At 48.5% G+C, this 18,672-nt stretch overlaps 2 protein-coding genes across 2 annotated transcripts in view; one reads left to right on the forward strand and one right to left on the reverse strand.

The window, feature by feature from the left end:
• The first annotated feature begins 2,603 nt into the window (after positions 1 to 2,603).
• Positions 2,604 to 7,954, forward strand: Map6d1 (MAP6 domain containing 1). The gene is made up of 3 exons (XM_026389399.2): positions 2,604 to 2,983; positions 6,787 to 6,904; positions 7,527 to 7,954. Exons 1-3 carry the CDS (start codon positions 2,604 to 2,606, stop codon positions 7,605 to 7,607), a joined length of 579 nt encoding a protein of 192 aa, XP_026245184.1. The 3' UTR covers positions 7,608 to 7,954.
• A 3,434-nt stretch (positions 7,955 to 11,388) lies between these two features.
• Positions 11,389 to 18,672, reverse strand: part of Yeats2 (YEATS domain containing 2) — an 88,723-nt gene continuing 81,439 nt past the window's right edge. Inside the window, exons 28-31 of the mRNA XM_077795374.1 lie at positions 17,321 to 17,547; positions 16,422 to 16,496; positions 15,073 to 15,146; positions 11,389 to 13,065 (exon numbers count right to left, since the gene is read on the reverse strand). Of these exons, the coding sequence (XP_077651500.1) occupies positions 12,957 to 13,065; positions 15,073 to 15,146; positions 16,422 to 16,496; positions 17,321 to 17,547 (485 nt within the window). The 3' untranslated portion in view covers positions 11,389 to 12,956. The remainder of the gene's footprint in view (positions 13,066 to 15,072; positions 15,147 to 16,421; positions 16,497 to 17,320; positions 17,548 to 18,672) is intronic.

Genomic DNA, 18,672 nt, shown 5'->3' on the forward strand with positions numbered 1-18,672 from the left:
GTTTGTAAACAGGGGGTGTGGTCTCTTTGAGAGCATCAGTGCTGCTCTGGCATCTTTGTTTTGACATTGTTTGGCCAGTGAACCTGGTCAGGGGGCCCCTTGAAAGGGATGATAGAAACTTGATGGCCTTGGTTTTGGCCTTGACCTTCTGGCATCTCTGCTTAGCACAGACTGACCCATCCCTTTCCTTGGTTGACAGAAGTTAAGAGCATCTTCTCTGTGCCACAGTCTGAAATAACAGCTGCAGATACTTTCTAAATGTTCCCAAGAAAGGTGGAGTTTCCTGGCAGTGAGAGGCACATACATAAAGCTATTTTTAGGTTTTGCTTTCTAGGTTAAAATTGTAGCTAAATTAAGAGTAAAAGGAAGTGACTTGGATAAATTCAGACTTGAATCTGTGCCCAACTGCATCTTATGTTTGAAAAGGTACATTCTAATGGAAGCGTCTTCCTGAAATAGTTGCTGTCGTCATTTTGGCCTCACTGCAGTGGGGTTCACATTGCCTCATGGTGGAGAATCACATCGAGGAAATGCAATTTGAGGATTTTTCTTGAAAGCATTTACAGGAGAGGTTTTAGTTTTTTGGTAGCCTTAAAATGTTATACCAAATCTTGCTTTAGCTGGGGAGGAGTAGAAGCCCTGATGTTAGCCTTGCCTGGCTAATTTGCTCCAGTTTGTGCACCGCTGGGCTTTCTAAGCAGTGAGCTCTGAGAGCAGTGGGGGTCCCACCCACCTCACCAGGTGGCTGAGAACTGCATGACAGCACATGCCTGGCAATAAATACTGTCCAGTACTTGGTAATTCTTAACTCTTCCACCAGCGTGGTTGGCTCCACTGTGAAGTACCCAGTTATTTTCAGTAGGCAGAGGATTGTAAACTAGCATCCCTTCTAGAATTGTCTTAACCCAGCCCTCATTTTGCCAGTAAGGAAATGACTGGTGGAGGGTAGGGTGACTGCACTGCTCTGCCATTTCTGAATCTGCTAATAACCCTATGACAAATGAGACAAGATATTTTCTGTAGTTGGGATGAGAGGCTGAGCTCACACAAAATTTTCATCGTCTATTTGAAGGCAGATCAGGAAAAGAGGCAGTGAAGACCTCTCTCCTGTCCCTGCTGTGTCAGAGAAGTAGTGTTGAGAAGTCTCTGGAGCACTTACCTGTCTTATAAAGTCCTTCAGCTGAGGAGCCTTTGAACAATGGAGGACCTTGTTCCCTGTGAATGAGTGGCCATGGGAGGCCCAGCCCCCAGAAGCCTGCACAAGCTCTCCTCCTGGCCACTAAGGGATTTAGCTTCCCCTCATCAAGGCTTTGCTGACCCTTGACCACACCTCCTTGGCCATACTCTCCCTGTGCCTGGGCCATGGGCCTGCCTCTAAAGTGTGGGGTTCCTCCAAATGCACCCTGGCCATCCTGCCTCTCTCTGCTCACACTGCTATGGGAGCTTCTGCGGCTTCAGTTGTTTGTGTCAGGTCTGCTGAGCTCCTGGCCCTCTAGATAATTCTGATGTAGTGAATGTAAACTCAGTACCCACGGCTCTGCTCCTGTTGTCTACTGGGCCACAGCCTGGCCTGCTCAGTTGGCCAATGTAATGTCATGGTGCTGTGACTTCCAACTAAGGCAGTGTTTGAGGCAATGAGACTCTGGCCAGTGCAGCACTGCAGTCATCTCGGAGGTGCAGACTGGACACCTTCCGAGTACAGTCTGGAGAAGGAGCTCCAGCTAATCAATGCTGTTTTGACAGTGTTTGGTCTGCAATGAATACTGAAGGCATGTATCAAATACTCAGCCTTTGAATGTGTCCAAGGAGTTGTTCTGATACACTGTCCTACCTTAAATTGACCTTTACCCTGCAGAATTATCCCAATTTAGCTATATGTTCAAACAATTTGCATGCACAGTAGGGAAAGGAACTATATAGCATAACTGGCCAAAGTTTTGTATCCCTGTCGCGAATGAGCATAGTAAAAGCAAAGAAGCTGGGGACTCTGCCTGATTCGAACACGTGCTTTCTGGGAAGCACGCCCCCAAGTGTTCCTCACCATGACCTCACTGCTGCCCCTTCCGCTGCCCATTTAGACCCTGTGGTGCAGCCTTGTACAAGTACTGGGAGTGCCTTAGCTAGCTACCCGGGTCCACAAGACCGAGTAGAGACCCTCCTGGCCAATTTAACTGCCCAGCTGACCTGCGAGGTAGCCATCCCGGCCCTCGACCTCGGCTCATCGGATTTATAAAATATTTGGGGAACTTGGGATTCAATTTTGAGATATTAAGTTGGACACAAGTAAATGACCGCAAGCGGTTTCAGGTGCCCCCTGGCGACTGTACAGTCTTTCTCTGGTCACCACTCTCTCCTAGCCGGCGCCCCAATCCAACCCAGCGCACTCTGGTGGAGGCCACGCCGGGCTGTCGCGGAGCCCTCTCACTCCCCGGACACCCACCCCCAGGCCGGGGGGCGGCGCTGCGGTAGCTTGGGGAGGGCTGCGGGGGCGGGGACGCCGGGAGGGGGCGGCGCGGCTGGGAGCTCCAGGAGCGGAGCGCCTGGACCGGGACCGGGTCCGGGTCCGGGGTTGGGGTTGGGGTTGGGGTTGGGGTTGGGCGGGCATGGCGTGGCCCTGCATCAGCCGCCTGTGCTGCTTGGCGCGGCGTTGGAACCAGCTGGACCGCTCCGACGTGGCGGTGCCGCTGACCCTGCACGGCTACTCGGACCTCGAGAGCGAGGACCCGGGCCTGGCAGGCACAGCCTCGCGGAGGATCCCAACCCCCGCCGGCGGCCGGGATTCTGGCCGGGACGTGCCACTCACTCAGTACCAGCGCGACTTCGGTGTGTGGACCGCGCCTGCGGGAACCAGAGATGCGGCGCAGGGACGCGGTCCGGGGGCGGGCGGCCGCAGGAGCAAGTCCTCGGCGCCTGGCGCCAGGGGGGTCTACGTGCTGCCCATTGGCGATCCGGACACGGGTGCAGCAGCGACCACGTCGTACAGGTATTGGGCTGGGGTAGGGACACCTCCAAATTCACACCCCGTGGTGGAAGGAAACACCCGGAGCCAGGAGGATGGGGGTGGGTGGGATGAGAGGAGGCTCCTGGATTCCACAAGACCTCGACAGCAGCTGGTGGCTAGAGGTCACCGTCTTGGTTCCCTGGCACTGCAGATGCCACCTTTGCTGCTCCCTTCCCTGCCCAGACCCAAAATGAATGATCACTTCCATGGACCAGAATCTCACCCCCTTACAGCCGGCTCCCTGCCCCCAGCAGCCAGGTCAGAAAGGCCAGCCTTCCACCGAGTTGAAATCTGCTTCCTTTAACTTCAACCGGGTGGGCCTCGCCACAGCGGGGGGTGTGCACAGGCCAACTGGTCTGGCTCCCTCTGCTCTGGGCCCTCTGTGGGAGCATTGGGCGGTCAGAGTCCCTTAACATCCAAACTGCCCTTTCGCTGAGGTCAAGTCTACAGGTCCTTACTGTCTCCCTGCCCTGGACAACTTAGGACTTCATTCTTACTACAAAAATAATTCACACTCGCTCACAGAAGAAAAATTGGAAATGACAGAAATTACTAAAGGGGAAAAAAAATCCATTAGCCCCTTCCCAAACCGAGGTTCTAATTCTTAATGTGCATTTCAGTGCATAGAAGCTGACACATTCCTTCATGGTTCCATTTGTACTGTACACATTTTCCCACCTACTTTGTAAGTCTGCTCATGTTACTAGATGTTCTTCTACAACAGGAATTTTAATAAATGTGCAGTGCATTATCCTATGGGTTCTACATCTATATATCCCAATATTATCTGCCTACTCCCTTATTAAATATTTAGGGTATCTCTGGTTATGAGGTTACTGGAAACACTACTATTCTGATGGTGCAGCTATTTCAATACTTTAGGAATTTTCTCTTCAGGTTTCCTGATGATGAGGTGGGAGTATAAAATACATGGAAACGTTTTGCCAGTAGTAACAGCCCCCTTAGTCCTAATATGGGGGATTGGCTAATTATGGCATTGCCATGGGACAGGATACCCAGAAGCCTGCGTGCAATGATAACCCAAGACCTTAAACGTGTCTAAGAACAGGTTCCTTCATAGGTGTGCACTGTTCAAGGGATCTGATGGGGGCTGTGGTTGCAGGGTGGGTTTTGTGCTCACTGACACATGCTCAAGCTGAACTGTTGAAACTCAGGTACCCCTGCTGATGGCAAGTCAGACACCATGACCATAGCTGGGTCTTGCACAGGTCTGACTACTGGCCAATGGGGAGGTGAGCTAGCTGGCAGGGCCAGAATGGTGAGAGGCCCTAGGGTGCAGCACCTTGGAGTGGTTGAGGCTCTAGAAACAAGAACAAGGAGTGGGGCCTGCCAGGGAGAGGGTTCCAGCGCAGGGGAGGAGTTCCTTTCCAATAAGCAGAACTGTCTTACAGTAAGCTGTTCCTTACTGGAGATGTTCAAGCAAAGTCTGTTTGAAGCAGTTCCTCCCCCTAATCCACAGTTCTGTACTCTCTGTGGATTAGCTCCCCAAGCCCTTAGTTATCACTGTCCCCATTCCACAGATGAAGGACTGGTGCATAGTCACACAGCTCTGAAGGGCAGAAAAGAGAATACACCAGTCTATCTTGCCTCAGACCAAATTTGTGACCCCCCAGAGGTTATTATTACTTGTCTAGGCCACCGCCTCTGAATCAGTGTCCCAAAGCCAGCAGTGAAAAGAACTGACAATGGGATCAGGGACTCAGTGGCACTCCCATTTTCTGCTGTATAAACTAGGCCTCTTGGACCCTCATATGGAAAGTGGGAACAGTGAGAGCAGACCCACACCCCTGCTCCCCACTGAATTTGGCTCCCCCAGCACCACACCAGCTGGTCTCTGAAATGTTCCACCTTCCAGCTCTAGAACCTGGCTCCAGCAACTGCATCCTGCCTTCCATCTTGCAAGATGCACCTCATCTAAAAGCAAACTGCTAAAGAAATTTAGAAAACAAAGAAAATGAACAAATCCAGTGATTCCACAGGTATCACAGCAGATGTGTGGTCACTCCTAACCCAGAAGTGTTGAGCTGGTATCCACCTCTTGACTTGCCTGGCTGCTGATTTCCATGTGAGGACTGACCTGCTTTGTTTGCCTGGTCACGTGGGCAAACAAGGAGGTCTGATCCCCAGCCATTCTGGGACTCTTTACCCAACCAGCTCCTTTCAGAGCCTCTTCCTCAAAATTCTCTGGGTTGTTCAGTGCCTTTGATCCAGGGTCTAGCTGAGACCTGCAAGAGGTAGCTGATGCAGGAACACGCCAGAAACACTGTCAGGCCTGGTACATAGTAGGCACAGCCAGGCTCATAGTTTTCACTAATCTTCTTGGTCAGAGCCATCCATTTGTCTTCCTCTTCTCTTGGGCAGTCCCCCTAATTCCCTCTAATGTTTCTCTATCCTCTCTGTCACCCTCTCTGCCTGGGCTCCTCCTCTGAGCCCTTCCTTCTCTGAGACCCCTATAGCCATCCCAGGGCAATGGACTCAGTTTGCCAGACCCAAGGCTCAGCATAAGAGGCAGTTGGGAACAGAAGGACACGCCCAGGGGAGGACCTGCTTCCCTAGGAGAAACAGGGCAGCAGATGGTTTGGACAGCTGGGCTTTAGAACCTGGCAGCTTCAGAAGCAAAGATTACTGACAGGCCCTGGCTCAGCTTACCTCCTGACACACCAAGGCTCCCTGAGTGCAGACCACCGACAGACACTGCTCTCCCTGCCCAGCCTGCCTGCCCTGGGAGCCCCAGCTGTGCCACTGCCCAGGAGAAAAGGCGCCTTTGTTGACTCAGGGCCTGAAGCCCAGCCAGGACTACGGGTGGAGCAAGAGCGGCCCCAGGCACACGAGGGGGTTGGTGCTGGCCAGCTGGACTCTTCTTACAGAACGTCCTTGGACCAGGTGCTCCCAACAGACACAAGGGACCTCGGCCTTCCTGAGCTCACCATCTAGCAGGGACATGGACACAATTAAAAGGTCTCCTTTGCTCAGAGGGATAGGATGAAGTCCCACTCCCAGGACACGAAGCTGGGCTGTGCCAGCACTGTCATTTCCCTCCAAGGAGCTGGTTTTGTCCACAGAGACCACCCCTGCCCTCCCTGCAGCCTCACACTGGCTCATGGATTGGCTCCTCAATGCTCAGAGCCGTGCAAATGCCAGACCATCTAGTTTAAGGTGGTCATTCAGAATCATTCTTTGCATAAGCTGAAAAGACAGCTTATGTACACAGGATACTGAGTGTTACTTTTCTTTCTCAATCATAACCAGATATGGAGGACCTTCATTGTGTTGAGCATTGTCCAGGCTGGTACTTCCTGTGGACATAAGAGGCCACCACTGACCTGAGCAGGAGGTGACTGGCCTTCACTGGCTCTCAGCCTGTGAGACCCCTCTAAGAAGCCTGCCTGTTGGAGGGGCAGCCGCAGGAGGATTTCAGGGGCCTTGGAGGCTAAACACAGAGAGTGCTGAAGGCCCAGTGCACACCAGCTGCTGAAGGAGCTCTACCCTGAGCCTGTCGCTCACCTGCATAAGTTTCTGCTGCTACTTTTAGGGAACAGGGTGAGCCCAGGTTTCCCAGTGGAGCACCCAGAGGTGAAGGGCAGAGTGGGTGCCTGTCTTGGGTACCTACCTTCTCTGCTAGTTCTGCCCGCCTAAGGGGGATAAAGGACCACCTGGGGCTAAAGCAGGATCCCAACAGTGGACAGGCCCTGACATTCCAAGCAGCACAGGGGAGTGGCCCAGTGGCAGAGCCTGTGTAAGGCTGATTCTATGCTCTGTTCCAGACAGGAATTTCAGGCTTGGACTGGAGTGAAACCCTCAAGACCCCCAAAAGCAAAACCAGCCAGAGTTATCACAACCCACACCTCCGGATGGGACGGCGGCACTGGGGCCAGCTTCCAGGTCAGGTGCTACGGGGGCCCTGGCCACAGAAGCCTTCCTTCCTGTGTGGGGATTAGAAGAGATTTTAGTGGATTTGAATGTTATGATCAGGGAGAGCAGTGCCCAGGAAATTGTTCCTAATAGAAAACTAAGGTAACTGTCGTTAGCCAGATAGGTACCCCTCCAGTGCTGGCTTCTCTGGTGAGCTGGGGTCTCTCTGCCTCCTAAATCCCAACCTTAACCTCAACTACTAAGTACCAGTGACATTCCTTCCAAATATGTGGCATTGGCCTGGGGGACTGCTCAGTGTGGAGCACCTGCCTAGCCTGAGTAAAGTGTTGGGTTCCATCTCCAGCAACCCAATATGTGGGCCTCCATATAAAATGCAAGAGAAAATGGAAGGGACGCGAGGATTGTTTCCTGATCCCACCCAAAAGAGGCTTCAGGGAGCAGAAAGGAAGGTTCACAGGCTGTGTCTAACCTGCTACTGCAGTGACACTGCTCACAGTTGGCAGCAGTCCCCTTCTGACCTTCAGGTAGTAGTTCCAACTTCTGGACAATGCAAGGAATTCTTTTCCTGGAGCCAGGGGTGGGAGGGAGTTGAGAAAAACGCCCACTGATGTGGCCACATTTCATTTTTCAGGTCCCTGAAGTGAGGAAGAAGTTCACTCCTAACCCCTCAGCTATTTTTCAGGCGTCAGCTCCCCGAATTCTCAACGTGTGACTGCGTCAGCATGGAACGATGGCTGCTGGAATATTGCTGAGAAAGGAGCCTGGCTCTGTCCTCTGCTTTCAAGAGGAGTGTGACTGCCCAGGATGCGGGCCTGGTGTGGAGCACAGGTGCAGATGGACGCAGCATCACCAACTTCTCATCCTCCCACAAAGTGTGTGGGAGGCTTCACATCTGTTTTTAATTACCATTTGGCCACTCTTCAGTTTTTAAATTTGAGGAACCTGAGAACCAATTCAGTTGTGAACCCAGCTGTCCATGGGGCTGAGGAATATGGACGCAGCAGCTCCTTGGCAGAGCCGGTGATGTCCACTTTGGGTGGTTTTCCCAGGATGCATGAGAATTTTATTAATTTTATAACCTATAGTAATCCCAGGTGATATCCTTGGGTCTTTCTGTGATGGCCCATGTTTCAGAACTCAGGTTCCCACCTGCATGTGATTCACGAGATGCTGAATAGCTAAAAGAGATTTCCAAAAGAAAATAGTACCAATCACAGGGTTTTGATGTCAAAAACATAATTTCTTTGTAGCCAAGGTGGCCTTCATGCTTCAACAAAACATCTTGGGGTGAGTGAAATATTTAAAGACTAACAATGACCATGCGGTAGTTTTCTACAGGCATAGCCCCCTATTGTGTTTCAATTTCCCCTAACACAGGGATGACTAAACCGAACAGCTGCACACACTGAGCAGGAATTGGTGGCATTTGCCTCACATCATTAAGAACCTTAGAACATCATCTCTACAGGGGCCCCTGCCCTCAGGCCTACTCTGCACACTTAGTGACAGGAGGCTCATCACTGTTGCAGGGAAAGCTGCTCCCATCTTTGAAAGGCTCTCCTGTCTCCAGAAATTCTAGCCAGTGTGGCTGCGTGGAACAAGCAGGGTCTCTTCTTTGCACAGCAGCCTTTCAAACACTTGAAGGGGTCTTGTATCCCTTCTTGAAAAATAGAGGCACAAGCTTGGGACAGTTTTGGTAAGGAAATTTGAGCATTTCCTGTGGCTCTTCTTCCTCTTCAGCAGTGGCTCTGGTCTGCTGAATGTTAAGGCCCCAGGCGGTGGCACTGGTTTCAGATCACAGCAGGCTCAGAGGGGCCATTTCCAGCTCAGGCTGCCTGCCAGTGTCCCCTCAGAGGTGCTAGCTCTGGCAGGCAGAGACCTCCCTCACTCCAGCTAAGGCAATGCTCTGATGACAGTCATTTTAAAGGGAGAACAAACCATATGCTTACACAAAGGGTTCTACTGCTTTAGACTTCACTGGTTTGCATGTTCGATGTTTCTGGGCAGAGGAGACTGCCTGCTGGGCATTCTGTGGGGGCCGAGCAGCTTAACTGTACAATCTGACTTTACTAAAATGCAAAAATGCACGCTTTCAATTTCTTATTTTTTAAAATTATAAACATGAATCTCTCTTCACATATATTGTCCCATCTCTAAGTAATGACTTTAATGTGGCTCCTTCTAGTGTCCCTTGGAGGCTTATAAATGCTGAGCTCTTCAAGTGACACTGGTGTTGGTGGCACACAGAACCCACTAGCCTCCCTGCTATACTTCAGTCCTTCCCATTGCCATTCTGGAATCCAGGGACATGGACCCATGATGCTAGTCTCAGGCTCAAACCCTGTTTCTTCATGACCAGCTGGGACTGGAGGGTGCTTCCATTTCTTCATGTGGACAGTTAGCTGCCACCACTTCCCCTGCGCTGGCTGGCCAAGAGCCCTCATGTTTGTGCACAGGGGGTGGGGGGTGGGGTGAGCTCCATATGGTAACACCAAGCACAGCTGCTGGAATAATTCTTTCCAACCTAAGCCCCCCTTCCCTGGGAACCTCTATTCCTGCCTGTAGCCATTAACACCCTGTGCCCCATGCTGCACCCTGCCTGAGGTCACACTGTGCACCTGGCAGTGCTCATTCCATCCCAGAGCCAGCCTGGGAGGTCCAAGATTCTTTGACCATAAGGGACACATCAGCTCTGTTGCACCTTGGCTGGGAAAAAGCAGGCCTTCCAGCACCAGAGGAGCTTGAACTCTGCCAGGCCAACTGCATGCCAAGAACCTTCCTGCGATGCACTACCCCACGCAATGCCACACACATCTCATCTTCACAGCCTTCCCCAGGAGACTTCCCAGGTGCCTGAAGGAAGTCCCTCCCACTCACTCTAGGTCTGAGTAAATCCTCACATACCAAGTGCATGACCCAAGAATTGGCTGAGACAAGTCTCAGCTCTGTGCTTCCAACCCGTATCTATCTACGCACACGGACAGTGCCCGGGGACAGGGAGAATGCATTATACTAGTAACAGGTTATCATCTCTAAGAGGGGAGTCATGGGGAACATTTTACACTTTATTATACTTGCTAAAATATAATTAACCATTTTTGTATTCTGTACAGAAAGTTTTTAAAAATAAATGCAATTCAGTCTGTTCAGCTAATTTTAGCAACTCAAAGAGTGTTCAGCATTAATTATTCCATTACCAAGAGACCACTGTGGGAGGAGCCTCCATCAGCTATAGAGTGCACTACAAGGTCCTTCCACATGTCCAGGAGTCTTGAAATTGTGAGATCAGTGCCCCACCTCTCTGTACTTCAGGGAACAGAACTCCAGGACCTTCGGTGAAACCCTAACACTGCTTTTGAGAAATGCTAGACCCTACCAGGGGATGCCCTGCAACCCACCCCAGGCAGATGAGCTGGGGTTGTAGCTCAGTGGTAGAGTACTTGCCTACTATGTGTGAGGCCCTGGGTTCAATTCCTAGTACCAAAACAAACAAAATAAAAGCAATCAGGCAAATGGAGGAACTTCCCCTAAAGCTGACTGTTGGCCTCACTCACAGTGGGTTCCTTCAGTCAGTAGCAGGGAGTCCCCAGTTAAGCACTGCCTATGACATGGATCTGTGCTCTGCAGCTCCCGTCCCAAACCCTGAGACAATTAACATTTGGGCCTGAGCGTGCCCCATCCTTACTCCACCAGTCTACTCAACTTTTTTTTTTTGGGTTCTGGGAATTGAACTCAGGGGCATTCTACCACTGAATCACATCCCCAGCCATATTTTGTATTTTATTTAGAGACAGCGTCTCACTGAGTTGCTTCGCCATTGCTGAGGCTGGCTTTGAATTCTTGATCCTCCTGCCTCAGCCTCCCAAGCTATTGGGATTAGGCGTGAGCCACCATGTATGGCCTAGTCAACTTTCTTGACTTTGACCCTACACAAAGTCCACCACCAGCAAGTGACCTCTCTGCACTGTGTCACAATGTCTCCTGCAGAAATTACCACCTTCAGAGACCTAAGCTCTCAGTTTTTTAGCTCTAGCATTTCTGTTTTAGCTCATGATAGCAGACGGTAGGGCTGCAAAAGGAGTAAAAAAGGAGTAGACCCCAGCACATACCAATTTTACTTTGCCAGATAAACTGGTATGTTCCTGTGCTGGACAACGGGAGCTGCCTGCCTCTCAACCTGGGCTTTCAGGAAACTCTGGAGCTCACCCATACAGTCCTCTTCCTCTGAGCCATCAGAAACAATTATGTCCATGGTCAAACATGTACCTTCCAATTTTTTTTTAAGACTATTATGTAAGTGTAATCCTTTATCTTGCATGGTTGCAAATTCTTCTTGGAAAGAAGTAGAGGAATTCATTTTAAATACACAAATAAAAGGCTATACCTCTCCTCATTTCAGTGCTTTCTGACCTACCCCAAGAAACAGCCTTGGTATAATACTTCCAACTCAGAAAAACCATTATAAATACTAAAAGATTTATTGTAGGCATTTTTGTTATACAATGGTGTTACACATTATGACACAAATACATTTAACACACGAGACTATTAAATCATTTAATACTTCTTTTGCAAAAAGAAATTTCCTTAGGCTTTCATATCTGTAATAAACGGATCTCTTCCCACCGGCAAGAGAACACACCCTCAGGTCTCACTCGCAATCTACTGGCTGAATACATCTGGGCCTAATGTACTCAACTACATTTTTAAGGGCATGCCCTTTGCCCTGCTGAGTGGATTTCCTTTTGCATTTGCAACTCTCGGATGCTGAATTTAGAAAGGCAGATTTTATTCAGCTACCACCCTGCTTTCTTTTCCTGACACAAATATCTGTGAGACCCATGAAAATATGAATTACATTGCTTGGATACGTTACTTTGACTCAGAGGTTTCAGATTTTCTTTGAATAGAGTAAGAGCAGGTTTCTAGCTGAGAATTAAGTTCTTTCCTTTGCCCTCCACACAGACCGCGTTAGTAACCCTGGAGTGGATCCCTCCAGTGGGCTGGATACCTGGCAGTGGCACTGCCACGCTTCCTTCTCCTGTCTGCTCTTCCTTCCCACTGAGGAGGCTTCCCTGATGGATACAAGTCACTCTCTCTGCTTCTGAGCACTGGCATCCCTGTATCTGGGCCTGAGCAGTTATTTCTCCAACTTTAAGGCACTCACAGGTATTTCTTTTGAACCCTTCTCTTCTTGGGGAAAATTCCTTGACCAAGAAGAACAGGACAATAGGTTCACCATTAGGACAACAATCCCAGCAGAGCCTGTCCAGGAGCTTCTCCCTGGCCACTTGACATCTGAGCTCCTGTGTAGAACCCAGATCTGCCTGGCAAACATATGACAAATTGGTACACCCATGCCAGGGACCCAGGGTTGTGGATGTTGTCTACTGTAACACACTAAGAGATTCCCAGTCAAACCTTCTCTGGAACCCCGTTAGGACCCATCCATTCCTTGACACTGTGCTGCAGTGATGTTCCTGTGTACCACAGTAAAGGATCCTGCCCAGTCTACAGTCCAGGCCTCTGTGGCTTCTGTAAGGTGCCACTTCTTCCTATAGCTGACTCATCTGGTCTACGAGGGCAGACCCTCCTCACACCATGGCCAGGCAGGAACAGAAAACCACTCACTGAGAGTGAAACACAATCCCTTCTCAGGATGACCCCAGCTCACAGAGGGGGTAACCTCGGGCCTGCCAGACTTGTTTCGCTTCTCCTGGGGATCAGGCCCAAGGTGCCCCCAGGAACACAAAAGGAAGGGAGGGCCTGGTGCTCTCAGAGGCCTCCTGGAGCTGGTAGAGAGGGTGAGGAAACCCAAGGTGACAAAGCACCCATCCAGCTTGGCTTCTCTCCAGATTCAGGGAACAGACTTCTGTCCTAAAAGGGCTCCACCTGGAACCCAATGCTCTGGTGTCATGTTCGGGCAGAGGCAATGGTTTGGTAGCCATGATATTTCAGGCACACAGAAAACAACCTCCTTTCCAGAACAGGAGAGTCGCCACAGTCGCGCACTTCAGCTCCATCTTCAAGTCCTGATCTGCTAGCGGCAGCGTCACTGTGCTCACTGATCCTCGTTCGAGATGCCCATGTGCTTGTTGGTGAGGAAGTCCAGGAAAGGAATGCTGCAAATGGCCTGGTGAATGTTGCTCACTGTAATTTCTTTGGGAATCCTGGTCAAAAACATCCAAAGGGTGTTACATGTAATTCTCCCAAGCATATCTAATAATAATCTACTTGATTAACTTACCTAGGACCAACCCCTGCACAGGCCCTATGGAAGGGGATAATGAGTGACAAGCTACAGCTCAGAGGTTAGGGAGAGCCAGGCGCATTCTCTCTCTGACCCCCTTTCCACCCTGATGAACAATCTGGCCTGTCTCCAACCACTGTCCTACTCAGGCCTCAAATCACAACTCCCAATCATAGGAAGTAAATGGGCTTCAAGTTGGCTGAATGATTAGGAATAAACCCTATTAAGGACTGAGAAAAGAGAGGAGTAAAATGAAGAGCAGAAGAGGATGACATGCTTGTCATTCAATCTTGGCAGACGAAAGGCTGAGTCAATGCCTTGTAGCGATCCGGAGCCACATTCCCCATCTCTCAGGAAGACGGGAGAGGGAGTCATGCCAAACCAAGTGTGAGGTTACATGTTCTTGCTCAAAACACTCAAGTCTCTGTATCTCCAGTGTCAGACCCTGGAGGTGAACTGGGCCTCAGAAGGCACATGTTTCGCTCCCAGGTTTCAATCAAACAATGAGCATAAATGAAACTCTATTTCCCCTTTTTTCCCCCCTTAAAACGTCTATACTCTCTGATGTATGATAATCCTGGGTTTTATATAATATTCTTCTGATTTATGACTCTTCATGTCCTCAGGCCCTTTGTTACAACACTATGAATTCACAACAGCCTTTGGTATAACAGGATAAAATAATATTCACTTCCTTAGAAAGGAAAGCAGGATGTGGCTCATCTATCATTCCCTCATGATCTTGGAAAAAAGCTATATTCAGTGACCCAAAGAAAAATAGTCAGCAGAGCAGAGAGATGAGACTGGGGGCTACACAGCCAGCAAGATTTGTGTTTGGATTTATGTTTATCATCTATTTGCTGTGAAGGCCAGGGAAGATTGCCTTCCAGGGCTGGGGATGTGGCTCAAGCGGTAGTGCGCTCGCCTGGCATGCGTGCGGCCCGGGTTCGATCCTCAGCACCACATACCAACAAAGATGTTGTGTCCGCCAAGAACTAAAAAAAATAAATAAATATTAAAAAAATTCTCTCTCTCTCTCCTCTCTCACTCTCTCTTTAAAAAAAAAAAAAAAAAAAAGATTGCCTTCCAAAGCCTAGTTTTCCTAAAAGGGGAAGAATAGGCCTGCAGTAAAAAATAAATTAGGCAATAACCACCACCACAACAACATATAATGCTTGGCCCTAAGGTCTGACCCATATTGTCTTTAATTGCGAAGAGCTGTTAGTGTTCTACCCTGCAGAACAGAAAAGTGTCCTGGGTGGCTGTGGAGTAATGGCCAGGAGGGTATAGACTCTCTGGCAAGTGAGCACAACCAAGAGGTTCTCTCAAAACAACAGAGTAGACCCTTTAGTCTGTCTGGCTCTAAGAAAGTTCCAAGCACTGACAACCCTATCTCCTAGAGGGCTGACTTAAGTATTATTATGGTTTGGATATGAGGTGTCCCCCAAAAGCTCCTTGTTCATGCAAGGATGTTCAGAGGTGAAATGATTAGACATGTAAGAGCTGTGACCTCATCAGTCCATTCTAGTTTGAAGGAACTGACTGGGTGGTAACTGTAGGTGGGTGGGGCATGGCTGGAGGTGGGTCACTGGGGGCATGCCATTGGAAGGGTGCATCTTTCCTGTGTCCTCTTCCTCCACACCTTCACTCCTTCCCTCTCTCGGTCTCCCTCTCTGCTTCCTGACCCTACCATGAACTGAGCAGCTTTCCTTCTGCCATGATGGGTTGCCTCACCTTGGGCCTAGAGCAGAGGGTTGACCCTACGAACTGAGATCTGAAACAGAGCCCTGAATAAACTTTCCCTCCTCTAACTTGTTCTTGTCAGGTATATTAATCACAGTGAAAAAAGCTAACTAAAGCAACATCTTCGTGGGCAAAGAAATGGTTAGGAAATGTTTACATACTTCACATCACCAACCAGAGATACCTGTTGTGCGATGCTGTCTGGTATCCAACAGCCAGGGCCTGTCTCAAGATATCATTCACCAGCTGTTCTGTGGCCTGCAACAGAAGATGCTGTTATTCTCAAAATGGCCACCTGCCTTCTGACAAGAAGGGATGCATCTGACCCCACCCTTCACCCCAACTTTTGAAACAACTGTAATAAAGATTAAAAAATCCTCAAGGAAAACTTAAAAGTCTGAGTAACAGACCATAAATGTAGAGTTCATGATTCTGAAAAATTATCAACTGGGATTGTTTTCATTAATCAGACATTATTTTTAAGGAAAATAAGTGAGGGCTGCTACTGAGGCATTTATTGTTGGAGGAGATCCATCAGGGAAGAGGATCAGGGTGGGTATGGAAATTGTGGCTTTTCCATCCTCTTGTCCAGGGACAGTTGTAGCTGTTTTGCTATGGTCCCATGCAGAAAAAAACCCCAGGGCTCTGTCTTTGCTATTTTCCAAACAATAAGAGCACTGACTCTCACCCCAGGATACTTTCTTTTTGGTACCAGGGAGTGAATCCAGGGGTGCTTAACCACTGAGACACATCCCCTTTTTATATTTTATTTAGAGCCAGGGTCTCACTAAGTTACTTAAGGCCTTACTAAGTCGCTGAGGTTGGCTTTGAACTTGCAATCCTACTGCTTCAGCCTTCCAAGACCCTGGAATTACAGGTGTGAGTCACCATGACCAACTTTCACCCCAGAATACTTCTTAAGAAGTATCTGAAATGACACAAAAATATCTGTAGAGCTGGGGTGTAGCTCAGTGGCAGAGTACCTGCCTAGCTTGTGTGAGGCCCAGCACCACAACAAGAATAAAAACAATGGCTGGGGATATAGCTCAGTTGGTTGAGTGCTTGCCTTGCATGCATAAGTTCCTGAGTTCAATCCCCAGCACCACAACAACAACAACAACAAAAAAACACTCCAGTCTGGAATAGACCATCCTGCCTGGTGGCCCCTCAGTGCCAGCAAGATCTGTATCTGGATTTACGTTTATCATCTATTTGCTGTGAAGGCCAGGGAAGATTGCCTTCCAAAGCCTAATTTTCTGTTTCTTTTTTTTTTTTTTTTTTTTAATTTTCTGTTTCTAAAAGGGAAAAAATAGGCTGCAGTAAAAAATAAATTAGGCAATAACCACCACCACAACAACATATAATGCTTGGCCCTAAGGTATGACACATATTGTCTTTAATTGCAAAGAGGTGTTAGTGTTCTACCCTGCAGAACAGAAAAGTGTCCTGGGTGGCTGTGGGGTAATGGCTATACCCCAGCTCTACAGGCCACAGCTGCAATTCTTGGTCCCTCTGCCACCAGCAAGCACCCACCTTTAAGATCATGTCTTCTATGATGGACGCATACACATTCTTGTGCAATGCCACAGGCTGCAGGGTGATCCCAATCTGGAAAAGCAGAAGAAAATAATTTGTTCCCATTTCTACATTAAAAATAGCATCTTTCCAAAAGCAGACTTTTCTAACACCCTGAGATGCCTGCCTGGAAGAAGGGTTCCACAAACATTCAGACAAAACTTAATCCTGTTTTCACTTCTAAATCTCTTTCATGGGGGAACATGGCTGGGATTTGTCATGAATTCTGAGTGGAAACCCTAGAATCGACTCAATGGCCCTGTTTGCAAGAGGTAAAGATGTACTTAGAATCTGTACATCTTTACCTGGTCCCATGTTTCATCTTATCCTATAATGGAGACAAACACTGTCTTTTACTTTGGGTCCTGAGCAGCTGACAGGTGACAGATGCTAAGAACTGCTGTTTCATCAGGTGGATAAACAGCTCTCTTCTGTATCACAAGGGTAGTATGCATCATGTGTATACGACAGGCAGGCACTCGGGAGCCATAAAAACGTTAGTTAAAGATTACCCACTGAAGTATAACTGAAATCATGACATGCTTCATGAAGAAAAGGTTCTTGTCCTGAGGCAGGAGACTAAAGGAGAAGACAAGTAATAAACTGTCTACATCTAGCCATCTTTACTTCAAGTCCACGTTCAACAAGCAACCTTTTCATGTGTAATTTTCTTGCCCAAGAACTCTGAGGTAGGAAGTGGGAAGTGCATCAAGCATACCTGAGTTACTAGGCAGAAGTAGATCACACATTTACATCGACATCACCAGGCAAGTCTGGGGTCTGAGTTTATGAGGCTGAACCTGCATATCTCATACCTGCTCTGTTATCTATCAACACCAGAGGCCACAGGCCCCTACCTTCTGTGTGACTTCACCAACAAATTCAGACCCTGGAGTTGGTGGCAGGTAGAATTTCATTTCTTCTTGTTTCTCTTCCTGCTCCTTTTTGATGTTTATCTTTAATGGCTCTGGGAGGTTGAGGATGTCCACCTCCTCCTCGTTTTCTGGTTCTCTCTTCTGAAACTGCTGCAGGTCCTCCAGTTTCCGGCAGAGGTTGTCAGCAGAGGAGAAAGATGACGGGCACTCTAAATGAGAGGTAATCAGTCTTATGACAGCTGTGGTGACAACAGAAAAGGGCTTTCAATCTACATGGACCAACAGTTTGAGGAAGGCAGATAAGTCTCAAGGGAGCTGACCTTCTATCCAGTTCTAAAGTTCCACAAATCTATCAAGATGAGAACTAGTATTTCATGAGGTGGATGAGAAGACAGGACCCATATAATTGCTATCTAAGACCAGAAAGTACATAATTCTGACTTCTACCACCAAAAAAACAAAACAAAACAAAACAAAACAGGCCATCCCCAGATCCCTGAGTATTAAGGATTGAACTGTTTTTCTTTATCTTTTATTTATTTTAGCTGGGGGAGGTGGTACAGAAGGAGTGGTACCAGGGATTGAACTCAGAAGCGCTTAACCACTGAACCACATCTCCAACCAGTTTTATATTTTATTTTGAGACAGGATCTTGTTAAGTTCCTGAGAGCTTTGCTAAGTTGCTGAGGCTGGGTTTGAACTTGTGATTCTCCTGCCTCAGCCTCCCAAGCTACTGCATGCACCACCATGCCCAGCTTTTCTTCACCTTTTAAATCTGGGAAATTCAGCAATGCACAGTGAAGAATATAAAAAACTACCCACATCTTCTCTGCTCAGAGAGCAGTACTGCTGATATTTAGTATGCACCATGCCCCCGGTTTTAATAAGCTTTTATAAAAAAGCCTGAGTGTAAAGACAGTGAAGTCAGTTCCAGGACACTTCTTTCACTTCATAGATGAGTAGGTGAGGTCCAGATGAGTATAAGGTAAGGTTATGGAACCCAGCAAGATGGTGGCAGGGCATTTGGCTCCTGGCCTTTTCTGTTTTATTGACTGGATTCTGACAAATCAGCAAGTCATGCTAACAGAAAGCCTAGCACATGGAAAAACCTGTGCTTTCCCTAATGCACCAGTGAAACACTGTGGCAATCAATGCAGTGTCTGCCCATCAAAGAGTTTAGAGGCGGAGTCAGACAGCCCCTCATGGTGTCAAGTGCTTCAGAAGATCAAAGAAAGGAAAGGTCAACTTGCACAGGGTTCTCACAAAGTTTCCTGGAGAAAATGAGACTTATGCTAAGTCTTAAAGGGGCCACACCTCTGTGCTCCACATTCCCT

The sequence above is a fragment of the Urocitellus parryii genome, chromosome 2, assembly GCF_045843805.1.
Source record: "Urocitellus parryii isolate mUroPar1 chromosome 2, mUroPar1.hap1, whole genome shotgun sequence".
In the NCBI taxonomy this organism is placed as follows: Eukaryota; Metazoa; Chordata; class Mammalia; order Rodentia; family Sciuridae; genus Urocitellus; species Urocitellus parryii.